The following is a 14,722-nucleotide window of genomic DNA, read 5'->3' on the forward strand; positions in this document are numbered from 1 at the left end:
TGTCTCTTTCCCTTTTCAGTCTTCTCAAAATGGATACATCAACGACAACAGGTAAGCTCACAGTAACGCCCAGTAACAGTATGCATTACAGTGGAGAGTTTAATGTGTGTACTTCTGAAGGGGATCCTAGAGTACGGGGTTAGTCCCCAGCCAGTATAGTCCCTTAGGTGTGTAGGAGAGGCAGTCGGGGCGGCCTGGTCACAGCAAAGCCCCCCTAACCCTGTTTCAAACCCCCTGGCACCATAAAATTAGACCACCAAATTATATTGAGGTGTTTTTGAAGAGATCTAATCATTCTGGCACCAAAGTTTGGGTTTGCTAAGTTTGAATGTTGGGGTGAACTGACAATCGTTTTCCACATGTAGTCCAAAGCACAACAAAAGTACATCTTTCAACCCCTCTCCCTTTCTGATAGAGATGAACGATTATTAAACCGATGTGTTCGAGAGACAAAAATAAGTGGGGGAACTTTGTTCCCTGTTTTTTTTACTGTCAACATTTCTGCTCTGTGTGTCTGATCTTTTCTGGGCTGGGAGTTGGATACAGTGCAACACTGTTAAAACTGGTCCCAAATCGTTCCCTATCCCTCCTCTTGGCCATCTTACAGATCTACAGAACATTGAAGGGTAGGGGCCAAGGGGAGGGGGAGGGAATGAATTGGGAATGGCTGTTCCAAAACCTACCTGACCCCCTCTTCTATACCCACCCAGTAACCCCCGCTCTCCCTTCTCTCCCTCCACTGTCCCCCAACAGACTTTCCCCTGAAGGCTACTCCTCTACCTCTCAAAAGAGGAGGCAGATCTTTCGGTACCGACACATCCATGTGACGTGTGACTCTAGCAGTCTGTGATTGTGTTGCCATGCCGTTCTACCCTCTGTCTAGTTGTGCTTTGATATGACTGACTGATTGGGTGTGTCCGGAATGGCACCTTATTCCCTACTTAGTGCGTTTAGGGGCTTTGGTTGCCATTTCAGACCTACCACTGAATGTTGGTGTTGTTGCTTGGTGTGGGTTGGCTCAGAGCAACACCTATGGCATGGCTGCTTTGGGGTTTTTCTGGGACTGGGTACTACTTATTATCCGTCCGTCATCATTGAAACATCTTTATATAATACTGTGCTGCTACATCCTCCATGATCTCTGTTGATTTGGTTTTCTAACCCCTCTTCATCTTTGCTCTACTACTTGTACAGTAGTTGTCTCTACTACTGTCTGTGGTGGACTGAGGATAGATCTACTACTACTGTCTGTGGTGTCCTGAGGATAGATCTACTACTACTGTCTGTGGTGTCCTGAGGATAGATCTACTACTACTGTCTGTGGTGTCCTGAGGATAGATCTACTACTACTGTCTGTGGTGTCCTGAGGATAGATCTACTACTACTGTCTGTGGTGTCCTGAGGATAGATCTACTACTACTGTCTGTGGTGTCCTGAGGATAGATCTACTACTACTGTCTGTGGTGGCCTGAGGATAGATCTACTACTACTGTCTGTGGTGGCCTGAGGATAGATCTACTACTACAGTCTGTGGTGGCCTGAGGATAGATCTACTACTACTGTCTGTGGTGTCCTGAGGATAGATCTACTACTACTGTCTGTGGTGGCCTGAGGATAGATCTACTACTACAGTCTGTGGTGGCCTGAGGATAGATCTACTACTACTGTCTGTGGTGTCCTGAGGATTGATCTACTACTGTCTGTGGTGGCCTGAGGATAGATCTACTACTACTGTCTGTGGTGGCCTGAGGATAGATCTACTACTACTGTCTGTGGTGGCCTGAGGATAGATCTACTACTACTGTCTGTGGTGGCCTGAGGATAGATCTACTACTACTGTCTGTGGTATCCTGAGGATAGATCTACTACTACTGTCTGTGGTGTCCTGAGGATAGATCTACTACTACTGTCTGTGGTGTCCTGAGGATAGATCTACTACTACTGTCTGTGGTGTCCTAAGGATAGATCTACTACTACTGTCTGTGGTGGCCTGAGGATAGATCTACTACTACTGTCTGTGGTGTCCTGAGGATAGATCTACTACTACTGTCTGTGGTGTCCTAAGGATAGATCTACTACTACTGTCTGTGGTGGCCTGAGGAAAGATCTACTACTACTGTCTGTGGTGGCCTGAGGATAGATCTACTACTACTGTCTGTGGTATCCTGAGGATAGATCTACTATTACTGTCTGTCCTAAAGAGAGATGCAGTAACACTGCTATCACATCATTTCATTACCACGGTGAATTATTGTAATGTGTGTTTGTGTCAATTAATCCCATAAGGGACGGGTTGCCAATTGGCATTTTGACTCAAAAATAAAATGTAATTCATTCACCTTCAGATCTCTCTCTCTTTGTGTTGGTTGTGATCAGTGATTATGTTTGTACTGCAGCTGTGACACATACAAACTGAAATGTCTTTAGCCGACTGACCTCAGTAATGTTGAAAAGAGGGATTAACGGGTTGGTTTTCAGTTCCAATAGTTGACCAGACTAGCTATTGCATAATGATGTCTCACTGAAGTGAGACTACTGTCCCTTTGGCACTTATGTTGTCTTGTTCAATGTTGACTAAGTGCAAATCCTACATTGTGTGTGTGTGGAGATGATGATGAGGATTCATAGGTAATTCAGTATTCTCCTATCCTCCTCTGACAATGTTTACCATGTCATATATACAGTAGAAACATATAGTTGTTATTTACATAATTGTCTATTGAACATTATTGTATTTTGTGGGCGGGAAATGCTAATGAAATCTAAAGTGCGATTTTTTTTTTTGAGGAAAGTTATTGTGACAGAACATCTCCCCCTGTGTTGGATGGAGAGAGTGTTGTGTTTGAAACAGGAGAGAAAAAATGTGATTTTTAAAAGTAGGATCTCTCTCTCGCTCATCTTTGTCTGCACAGTGTGAGCGAGCTACCACTCTGCCTTTCTTTCCTTAAAATAGGCGGTGGAAGCTGGGAGACAGGGAGGCGGGAGAGATGAATAGGAAGAAGGCAGGGAGAGGGGGAGGAAGAGAGGGGGAGAGGGGGAGGAAGAGAAAAAATTAGAGCCTGGGAGAGAAAGACGCAGGGAGAACGCTTAAAATAGCTCATCCATTAATTACTGTTTCTCTGAAATATTTATCACCAACTGCCACCTTCAAACAGATTTCCACCACCAATCATTTCTATCTTTTTGTCTCCTTATATCTGATATTATAAGGAGATTCCCTGGCCTGTTTTGGTTCTTTTTCAATCTTCTGTCCTAGGCTACCTCAGTCATTTCTCTGAATATCTAGAACAGAGACGTTTAGCTGACCTGGCCATTTTGTGTATCTGTGTTGTCTTTAAGTTGTATAGCTTGTTCTTAGGGGTTGGCTATTCCCATCATATAGGTAACCAGGGTATTCTGCAGTCAGAGCACCCCACTGTAATTCACTTGAGTTGTATTTTCCCTTGTTCAAGCAAATCCAAGCATTTGTTGTCAGCATTTTAGGTGGTAAGTCTGTCACCACATTACCCTCCCAAACCTGCATTTGTCAGACATTTTGTTCAGTGCAACACCATATCATCCATATTAGATGACGTTAGAACAAATGAAAGTAGGATATAAGCAAAGTGACAGTGAGCGACGATGCTGTAGTTTTGAAGGTAATGACAAGTTGATAGCCTCCTGGTCGCTGCTAGGGACATTCTAATAACGGTGATAGGAACTTACCCAGTCTACTGCTACTGTCGCCCGGCCAACTGCTACCGTCGCTCGGCCTCCTGCTACCGTCGCTCCGCCTACTGCTACCGTCGCTCGGCCTCCTGCTACCGTCGCCCGGCCTACTGCTACCGTCGCCCGGCCTACTGCTACCGTCGCCCGGCCTCCTGCTACCGTCGCTCGGCCTCCTGCTACCGTCGCTCGGCCTCCTGCTACCGTCGCTCGGCCTCCTGCTACCGTCGCTCGGCCTACTGCTACCGTCGCCCGGCCTACTGCTACCGTTGCCCGGCCTACTGCTACCGTCGCCCGGGCCTACTGCTACCGTCGCCCGGCCTACTGCTACCGTCGCCCGGCCTACTGCTACCGTCGCCCGGCCTCCTGCTACCGTCGCTCGGCCTCCTGCTACCGTCGCCCGGCCTCCTGCTACCGTCGCCCGGCCTACTGCTAACGTCGCTCTGTGAAGAAATGGAATGGGGATGTGTGTGACTCCATAGTGACGGTATGAGGGGGATGTGTGTGACTCCATAGTGACGGTATGAGGGGGATGTGTGTGACTCCATAGTGACGGTATGAGGGGGATGTGTGTGACTCCATAGTGACGGTATGAGGGGGGATTTGTGTGACTCCATAGTGACGGTATGAGGGGGGATGTGTGTGACTCCATAGTGACGGTATGAGGGGGGGATGTGTGTGACTCCATAGTGACGGTATGAGGGGGGATGTGTGACTCCATAGTGACGGTATGAGGGGGGATGTGTGTGACTCCATAGTGACGGTATGAGGGGGGGATGTGTGTGACTCCATAGTGATGGTATGAGGGGGGATGTGTGTGACTCCATAGTGACGGTATGAGGGGGATGTGTGTGACTCTATAGTGACGGTATGAGGGGGATGTGTGTGACTCTATAGTGACGGTATGAGGGGGATGTGTGACTCTATAGTGAATAGGGGATGTGTGTGTGTGTCTGTGTCCTGTGTGTGTGTGTGTACTCTGTGTGTGTGTTCGGTAGTGCGTGCCTCATTGCACTCTGACCAGACCACTCACGTGCATATTGATTTTTGTCCACCCATACCAGACGCTATGTGGACATGCAGTTTGAAATATCAAAATAAACTCTGAACCAAATATATTCATTATGGGGACAGGTCAAAAAGCATGAAACATTTATTGCAATTTACCTAGCTAGCTTGCTGTTGCTAGCTAATTTGTCCTATTTGGCTAGCTTGCTGTTGCTCGCTAATTTTTCTTGGAATATAAACATTGGGTTGTTATTTTACCTGAAATGCACAAGGTCCTCTACTCCGACAATTAATCCACAGATAAAATGGGAAACCGAGTTTGTTTTTCTAGTAACCTTTCCTCCTTCAGGCTTCTTCTTCTTCTGACTTTATATGGTGGTTGGCAACCAACTTTAAGGTGCATTACCACCACCAACTGGACTGGAGTGTGGACCTCAGTTCATCTTTCAATCACCCACGTGGGTATATGCTCCTAAAAACCAATGAGGAGATGGGAGAGGCGGGACTTGCAGCGCATCAAGCGTCACAAATAGAACCAAGTTCTATTTTAGAGCCTGGCAATGCAGATGCTCGCGACCAGTGTGGTTGCTATGATCTGAATAACATGTATGTGTCCATTCATTTTGATGCGCGCGCGGTGTGGTTAGCATATTACTCCTGGTGTCCATTGTAATGGAAAACCTCTTTATGGCTGTGTTATTTCCAGAATGGACCTGTTGTTGCCTTGTCACTCAGTCAGGATCTGTACTTTATTCAATGTACTCCTGTCTTCTTTTTCACCTTGGTGTTGATTGGATGAAACATCAGCGATCTGCATGTGTGTTTCTCTGTGATGTGGGTGGCAGTTTGGTGAATGTCCTGTACACTACAGGGGTTTGGTTGAATGCCCCATGTTCTCCCCACATGTCAGTGTTGTTCTTAACCTGATCACCTTCTGTTTCCACCTCTCTGTTCCTCTCTGTCTCTCTCTGTCTCTCTTTCTTTATCTCTCTCTCTCTGTCTGTCTCTCTCTCTGTCTGTCTCTTTCTCTGTCTTTCTCTGTCTCTTTCTCTGTCTCTCTCTGTCTCTTTCTCTCTCTCTCTCTCTCTCCACCTCTGTTCCTCTCTCTCTTTCTCTCCATAACACCCTTCCTCATCTTCCCCTGTTTCCCTCCCTCTCCCCTCCTCCCCTGCACAGGGGTAACCTTGAGAGCTCCAGCCGTGCGTCCAGCAGTCGTCAGAGCAGCACTGACAGTGATATGAAGTGCCTGGAACCAAGACCCTGGAGCAGCACAGACTCCGATAGTTCAAACAGGACCCTGCGGCCCCCGGTCACCAAGGCATCCAGCTTCTCTGGCATCTCCATTCTGACCAGAGGAGATAGTCTGGGCAGCAACAAGAGCTCTCAGGGCAGCTGTAGGGGCTCACGCACTGGTATGTACCAGACAGACATCCCAATGGGGATTGTATAATGAAAAACGACTCCTGTAGTTGGAAATTAAAACGTTGTGGCAATTGTGCTCTGGGCAGTTCATTCTAGTACTTGAATTTCTCAATGTGAAAATACTGATTTCAATTGAAATGGCAACACACAGACCTGTTGCAACCTAGAAGTGTTTAAGCCCTCTAGTGGCTTTAGAGGTCACTGACACAGAACAGGATGGTCAGATGAAAACAGAAGACAAACCCTTCATCTTTTTGAAAACAAATCAAAAGGGGAAAGAACCTGAAGAGAGTACAGACGAGTGCAGAAATGTTGAGGAACAAAACAATACTGTTTCTGTATTTTGACTTTTGTCTTGACTCTTGTGTTGTGTTATAGGACTCCCACTGGTGAGTCCAGACATGTGTCCCCAGCCCCCAGTCCCCCAGCCTGGCCCCTGCCCCGGGGGTCGCAGTCTGCTGCCCTGCCCCTCCCAGGTCCAGGCCCAGCCCCCCCAGACCGCCCTACTGCCCACCCCACAGCAACACCCCATGGGCAACTATAACCATAACCACATGACTCAGGTGAGAGAGAAGCTGATATCATTAATCCTTTTTTATTTAAATACCCTGATGGTTATTTAAATACACTTTCAGCTTGACTTGGCTATATTCCTGCATTTTTCCTAACCTAACATCTGTCTGCATCTCTTCCTGCTCTCCCTCTCCTCTCCTCCATCTCTCCCTCCATTCTCCCTCTCCACTGCATCCCTCCCTCCATCTCTCCATCTCCCTCCATTCTCTCTCTCCCTCCATCTCTCCCTCCATCTCTCCCTCTCCACTGCATCTCTCCCTCCATCTCTCCCTCTCATCCATCTCTCCTTCCATCTCTCCCTCCATCTCCATCTCTCCTTCTCCCTCCATGTCTCCCTCTCCCTCCATTCTCCCGCCATCTGTCCCTCCATCTCCCCGCCTCCCTCCATCTCAACCTCCATCTCTCCCTCTCCCTCCATTCTCACTCTCCCTCCATTCTCACTCTCCCTCCATTCTCCCTCATCTCTCTCCATCTCTCCCTCCATCTCTCTCCCTCCATCGCTCCCCTTCCCTCCATCTCTCTCCCTCCATCTCTCCCTCTCCCTCCATCTCTCCCTCTCCCTCCATCTCTCCCTCTCCCTTCATCTCTCCCTCCATCTCTCCCTCTCCCTTCATCTCTCCCTCTCCCTCCATCTCTCCCTCTCCCTTCATCTCTCCCTCCCTTCATCTCTCCCTCCCTCTCTCCCTCTCCCTCCACCTCTCCCTCTCCCTCCATCTCTCCCTCTCCCTTCATCTCTCCCCCTCCCTCCATCTCTCCCTCTCCGCCATCTCTCCCTCTCCTCCATCTCTCCCCCTCCCTCCATCTCACCCTCTCCTCCATCTCTCCCTCCATGCTCCCTCTCCACTGCATCTCTCCCTCTCCATCCATCTCTCCCTCCATCTCTCCCTCCATCTCTCCATGTCTCCCTCTCCCTCCATCTCTCCCTCTCCATCCATCTCTCCCTCCATCTCTCCATGTCTCCCTCTCCCTCCATCTCTCCCCCTCCCTCCATTCTCCCTCTCCCTCCATCTCTCTCCCTCCATGTCTCCGCCTCCCTCCATTTCTCCCTCTCCCTCCATCTCTCTCCCTCCATGTCTCCCTCTCCCTCCATCTGTCCCCCTCTCTCCCTCTCCCTCCATCTCTCCCTCCAACTCTCTCCCTCCATGTCTCCCTCTCCCTCCATCTGTCCCCTTCTCTCCCTCTCCCTGTCTCCCTCTCCCTCCATCTTTCCCTCCATCTTTCCCTCCATCTCTCTCTCCCTCCCTCCATCTCTCCCCATCTCTCCCTCTCCCTCTCCCTCATCTCTCCCTCTCCCTCCATCTTTCCCCCTCCCTCCATCTCACCCTCCATCTCTCACCCTCCCTCCATCTCTCCTTCTCCCTCCATCTCTCCCTCTCCTTCTCCCTCCATCTCTCCTTCTCCCTCTCCCTCCATCTCTCCTTCTCCCTCCATCTCTCTCTCCATCTCTCTCTCTCTCTCCATCTCTCCCTCTCCCTCCATCTCTCCTTCTCCCTCCCTCTCCCTCCCTCCATCTCTCCTTCTCCCTCCATCTCTCCTTCTCCCTCCATCTCTCCCTCTCCCTCCATCTCTCCCTCTGTTAGCCGGTGGGGTCTCTGCAGCCCTCTCAACCTGTGTCCTACTCTTCCTCCTGTCCCCAGGTCCTCCTGCCTGTCTCTTCCCCCCAGCAGTACATGGTACTACTACCATCCATACCTTTATAAATACAATATGTTACTGAGCCCAGTCTCTCCTCCCTCCAAGCAGTACATGTTACTGGTACCCTTCATACCTTCTCTCTCTATTTACAGTAAATATAACAACTATACAATATGGTACCAAACCTTTCATTGCTTGTGTTTCTCTCCCGGTCTATTATTGCCACTGAAGTGGCAATATGACAATCGTCATCAACTCTATATTCACACCTACTCTCTTCTATGCTTGCGTCCTTACTACTATTACAGCCTCTGGTAGTCATTATGCTGTGCAGAAGATAGAAAGATTTCATTTTTAGGGGCAAATATCTTCAAATGATATCATCATATCCAGTTTAACCTACAATCAGTTTATTGGTTACTGTATCAAATCCACCAGTAACTGTTTGTATGAACCACTTCTCCCTCTCAGGGTGAGGAGCTGGCTCCCCACTTCAGCCAGATGACTCTGAGTCGACAGAGTTCCAGCGAGGCCCCGGAGCCCCCCGCCATATACCAGACCCAGGGGCCCACTGTCCTCACCCAACATCCCCCACCCCAGGCGGGCTATATCATGGCCACCACGGCCCAGCCCCTGGCCCCTCAGTCTGGCTACCAGCCTAACACCAGACACCTCCATCATCCTCCTCCTCCTCCTCCTCCACCCCCTCCCTCCCAGACCATCATGCAGCCCCCACCACCGCCGCAGGGGTACCTGCAGCCGTCTCCCCCTCAACAGGTATGATACTGGGTTCGCAATCAATCATCAAGAGTTGTCCCAAAGTGCTTTACACTCGGTTTGAATCAATAAGGAGTAGAATTTGGATTAAAATTTCCTTTCTTCCTTTGTCATCATGAGTTAGACTGCAGGTACATATACAGCCTGGCAGCCTGAAAAGCTGAAGTGGAACATTTGGCCCAAACTTTGTTTAACAAAATTTACCAATAAATGTGAGAGAGTTTCGATTGCTGTGAAATCGCGGCGGGATTCACACAGTCGGTGGCGGTGTGACAGTATCTCTCTCCCACTCAGAGTACTGTGTGACTGGCTGTGAAGTCCTCTCTCTCTCACCTTCTCTCTCTCTCTCACCCTCTCTCTCTCGCCCTCCCCCTTTCTCTCTCTCTCTCTCTCTCTTTCCCTTTCTCTCTCTCTCTCTCTCTCTCTCTCTCTCTCTCTCTCTCTCTCTCTCTCTCTCTCTCTCTCTCTCTCTCTCTCTCTCTCTCTCTCTCACCCTCTCTCTCTCTCTCTCTCTTTCTCTCCTCTCTCCTCGTCACCGTCCCGCAGCCCTGTAACAAACTGCTTGAATCCATAAAAGATTAATTTAAATCCTGGAGGCGGAAACCTCCGGCATTGACCTTACACCCTGGGGGGATAGTTCCCACAAAAGGAGCTTTAGGGGGCAAGTAGGAGTTTGGCAAATAGCTCCACTGCTGTCTCTTGTTGGCTTTGTGATGTAGCTAGTGGCAGTGTGTTCAGCACTTTGTGAGGTAACTAGTGGCAGTGTGTTCAGCACTTTGTGAGGTAGCTAGTGGCAGTGTGTTCAGCACTTTGTGAGGTAACTAGTGGCAGTGTGTTCAGCACTTTGTGAGGTAACTAGTGGCAGTGTGTTCAGCACTTTGTGAGGTAGCTAGTGGCAGTGTGTTCAGCACTTTGTGAGGTAACTAGTGGCAGTGTGTTCAGCACTTTGTGAGGTAGCTAGTGGCAGTGCGTTCAGCACTTTGTGAGGTAGCTAGTGGCAGTGTGTTCAGCACTTTGTGAGGTAACTAGTGGCAGTGTGTTCAGCACTTTGTGAGGTAGCTAGTGGCAGTGTGTTCAGCACTTTGTGAGGTAGCTAGTGGCAGTGTGTTCAGCACTTTGTGAGGTAACTAGTGGCAGTGTGTTCAGCACTTTGTGAGGTAACTAGTGGCAGTGTGTTCAGCACTTTGTGAGGTAACTAGTGGCAGTGTGTTCAGCACTTTGTGAGGTAGCTAGTGGCAGTGTGTTCAGCACTTTGTGAGGTAACTAGTGGCAGTGTGTTCAGCACTTTGTGAGGTAGCGGTTGTAGATATGTGGTAGTGGAGTAGGGTCCTGAGGGCACACAATGTGTTGTGAAATCTGTAATGAATGTATTGTAACTGCCTTCATTTTGCTAGACCCCAGGAAGAGTAGCTGTTGCCTTGGCAGGAACTAATGGGCATCCATAATAAATATAAATGCTACCTTTGAACTAGAGGTCGACCGATTAATCGGAATGGCCGATTAATTAGGGCCGATTTCAAGTTTTCATAACAATCGGAAATCGGTATTTTTGGGCGCCGTTTAAAATAAATAAATAAATAAATAAATAAATAAATTATACCTTTATTTAACTAGGCAAGTCAGTTAAGAACACATTCTTATTTTCAATGACGGCCTAGGAACGGTGGGTTAACTGCCTTGTTCAGGGAAAGAACGACAGATTTTCACCTTGTCAGCTCGGGGGATCCAATCTTGCAACCTTACAGTTAACTAGTCCAACGCTATTACAACCTGCCTGCCTCTCGTTGCACTCCACAAGGAGACCGCCTGTTACGCGAATGCAGTAAGCCAAGGTAAGTTGCTAGCTAGCATTAAACTTATCTTATAAAAAACAATCAATCATTACCACTAGTTAACTACACATGGTTGATGATATTACTAGATATTATCTAGCGTGTCCTGCGTTGCATATAATCTGACTGAGCATACAAGTATCTAAGTATCTGACTGAGCGGTGGTAGGCAGAAGCAGGCGCGTAACCATTCATTCAAACAGCACTTTCGTGCGTTTTGCCAGCAGCTCTTCGTTGTGCGTCAAGCATTGCGTTGTTTATGACTTCAAGCCTATCAACTCCCGAGATGAGGCTGGTGTAACCGAAGTGAAATGGCTAGCTAGTTAGCGAGCTAATAGCGTTTCAAACGTCACTCGCTCTGAGGCTTCTAGTAGTTGTTCCCCTTGCTCTGCATGGGTAACGCTGCTTCGATGGTGGTTGTTGTCATTGTGTTGCTGGTTCGAGCCCAGTGAGGAGCGAGGAGAGGGACGGAAGCTATACTGTTACACTTGCAATACTGAAGAACATCCAATAGTCAAAGGTTAATGAAATACAAATGGTATAGAGGGAAATAGTCCTATAATTCCTATAATAACTACAACCTAAAACTTCTTACCTGGGAATATTGAAGACTCATGTTAAAAGGAACCACCAGCTTTCATATGTTCTCATGTTCTGAGCAAGGGACTGAAATATCGGCGTTGAAAATACATAATCGGTCGACCTCTACTTTGAACTTCCATCAACCTCTAAGAGCTGATTTCTAGTTTGTGCCCTTATTATTAATGCACCTTGGTTGGTTCTTATTGTACTACCGATGAACTGACTGTATTTCTCCCTCCCTCTGCTCCTCCAGATATCTTACCCCAGCACAGGGCAACAGTACCCCAGCCCTGGGCAACAGTACCCCAGCCCTGGGCAACAGTACCCCAGCCCTGGGCAGCAGTACCCCAGCCCAGGGCAGCAGTACCCCAGCACAGGGCAGCAGTACCCCAGCACAGGGCAACAGTACCCCAGCCCTGGGCAACAATACCCCAGCCCTGGGCAACAGTACCCCAGCCCTGGGCAACAGTACCCCAGCACAGGGCAACAGTACCCCAGCCCTGGGCAACAGTACCCCAGCACAGGGCAACAGTACCCCAGCCCTGGGCAGCAGTACCCCAGCACAGGGCAACAGTACCGGCCTGGACCCATGTCTCACCAGGTGTCCTACCCTGCCCAGCCCATGCCCCAGCCCATGGCTCAGCCCACACAGCAGTCTGGTCAGTACCACTAAAGTACCATCTTTCTCAATTAAAGATTAGTCTGTCTGTAATTTTAAAGTGTTGTACAGTTTTATACTGAACAAAAATATACAGTACTCAGACCCCTTGACTTTTTTCCACATTTTGTTACTTTACATCCTTATTCTAAAATGTATTAAATAAAACAATTTCCTCAGCAATCTACACACAATACCCCATAATGACAAATCAAAAACAGAAATACCTTATTTACATAAGTATTCAGACCCTTTGCTATGGGATTTGAAATTGAGCTCAGGTGCATCATATTTCCTTTGATCATCCTTCTGATGTTTCTACAACTTGATTGGAGTCCACCTGTGGTAAATTCAATTGATTGGACATGATTTGGAAAGGCACACACCTGTCTATATAAAGGTCCCACAGTTGATAGTGCACCTCAGAGCAAAAAAACAAGCCATGAGGTCGAAGGGATTGTCCGTAGAGTTCTGATACAGGATTGTGTCGAGGCACAGATCTGAGGAAGGCTACCAAAACATTTCTGCGGCATTGAAGGTCCCCAAGAACACAGTGGCCTCCATCATTCTTAAATGGAAGAAGTTTGGAACCACCAAGACTCTTCCTAGAGCTGGCCGCCCGGCCAACTGAGCAATCGGGAGAGAAGGGCCTTGGTGAGGGAGGTGACCAAGAACCCGATGGTCACTCTGACTGAGCTCTAGAGTTCCTCTGTGGAGATGGGAGAACCTTCCAGAAGGAAAACCATCTCTGTAGCACTCGACAATCAGGCCTTTATGGTAAAGTGGCCAGACGGAAGCCACTCCTCAGTAAAAGGCACTTGACAGCCTGCTTGGAGTTCGCCAAAAGGCACCTAAAGACTCTCAGACCATGAAAAACAAGATTCTCTGGTCTGATGAAACCAAGATTGAACTCTTTGTCCTGAATGCCACGCGTCATGTCTGGAGGAAACCTGGCACCATTCCTACGGTGAAGCATGGTGGTGGCAGCATCATGCTGTGTGGAGCATTTTCAGCAGCAGGGACTGGGAGACTAGCCTGGATCGAGAAAAAGATGAAGGGAGCCAATTACCTGAGAGATCCTTGATGAAAACCTGCTCCAGAGCGCTCAGGACCTCAGACTGGGGTGAAGGTTCACCTTCCAACAGGACAAGGACCCTAAGCACACAGCCAAGACAACGCAGGAGTGGCTTTGGGATAAGTCTCTGAATGTCCTTGAGTGGCCCAGCCAGAGCCTGGCTTTGAACCCGATTTAACATCTCTGGAGAGACCTGAAAATAGCTGTGCAGCGACGCTCCCCATCCAACCTGACAGAGCTTGAGAGGATCTACAGAGAACAATGGGAGAAACTCCCCAAATACAGGTGTGCCAAGCTTGTATCCTCATACCCAAGAAGACTCGAGGCTGTAATCGTTGCCAAAGGTGCTTCAACAAAGTACTGAGTAAAGGGTCTGAATACTTATGTAAATGTGATATTTCAGTTTTTCTTTTTCATAAATTTGCTAAAATTTCTTAACTTTTTTTGCTTTGTCTTTATGGGGTATTGTGTGTGTAGGTTGATGAGGGAAAAAAACATCAACTTAATACATTTCAGAATAAGGCTGTAACCTAACAAAATGTGGAAGAAAGTCAAGGGGTCTGAGTACAATCTGTAAATGAAACATGTGAAGTGTTGGTTTCATGAGCTGAAATGAAAGACTCCAGAAATGTTCCGTACGCTGACCTTCATATAAGGAACTGGCTTGCATACTTTCAGGATGTAATTATGTTGGAGAAATCCACTGCCCTATGAATAAAACAAGTCCTAGCACTCTGGAAACATGGAAAGTGGGGTGGGGGGTGTGTATGTATATTTGGAATGGGTGGGAGGGGATGTACGTTTTTTTTTTTATGGGGGGGAAATTGTAATTTTATTTTTATGATTGTATTGCCCTTGTGATCCAATAAAAAAACTATATTTTTTTCCCCAGTACACAAAAAAAATACATTCTGATATATTTTGCACAAATATGTTTACTTCCCTTTTTAGTGAGTATTTCCCCTTTGCCAAGATAATCCATCCGCCTGACAGGTGTGGCATTTCAATAAGCTGATTAAACAGCATGATCATTACACAAGTTCACCTTGTGCTGGGACAATAAAAGGCCACTCTAAAATGTGCAGTTTTGTCGCACAACACAATGTCTCAAGTTTTGAGGGAGCATGCAATTGGCATGCTGACTGCTGGAATGTCCACCAGAGCTGTTGCCAGAGAATATAATGTTAATTTTTCTTCCATAAGCTGCTGAATTTGTCACTACGTCCAGCCGGCCAACTGAGAAAAGCTCACTAACAGGGATTTAAACCAATTTGTACACATCATTTGAGAGAAATAAGCTTTTTGTGTATTTGGAATATTTCTGGAGTCTTTTATTTCAGTTCTTGAAGCATGGGACCAACACTTTACATGTTGCGTTTATATTTAGGTTGGGTGTGATTACATCTGACCACATCCGTGTTCATACAACACCAATTTTGATAAAACTTCTGACATC

The 14,722-nt window shown here is 47.6% G+C and overlaps 1 protein-coding gene across 9 annotated transcripts in view; it reads left to right on the forward strand.

The window, feature by feature from the left end:
* LOC139553543 (R3H domain-containing protein 2-like) overlaps positions 1 to 14,722 on the forward strand; it is a 78,365-nt gene that overhangs the window by 50,608 nt on the left and 13,035 nt on the right. For 6 of the 9 annotated variants that reach the window (XR_011670682.1, XM_071365986.1, XM_071366004.1 and 3 more), the window contains 7 exons: positions 20 to 51; positions 754 to 807; positions 5,890 to 6,125; positions 6,514 to 6,698; positions 8,289 to 8,381; positions 8,815 to 9,120; positions 11,787 to 12,192. Coding sequence is in view for 8 of the 9 variants with exons in the window: in XM_071365986.1 (XP_071222087.1) it covers positions 20 to 51; positions 754 to 807; positions 5,890 to 6,125; positions 6,514 to 6,698; positions 8,289 to 8,381; positions 8,815 to 9,120; positions 11,787 to 12,192 (1,312 nt within the window). In the remaining variant the exon portion in view is untranslated. The remainder of the gene's footprint in view (positions 1 to 19; positions 52 to 753; positions 808 to 5,889; positions 6,126 to 6,513; positions 6,699 to 8,288; positions 8,382 to 8,814; positions 9,121 to 11,786; positions 12,193 to 14,722) is intronic. The other 3 variants (XM_071366028.1, XM_071366049.1, XM_071366035.1) reach the window with 2 other exon arrangements.

Source organism: Salvelinus alpinus, chromosome 2, assembly GCF_045679555.1.
Source record: "Salvelinus alpinus chromosome 2, SLU_Salpinus.1, whole genome shotgun sequence".
Lineage (NCBI taxonomy): Eukaryota > Metazoa > Chordata > Actinopteri > Salmoniformes > Salmonidae > Salvelinus > Salvelinus alpinus.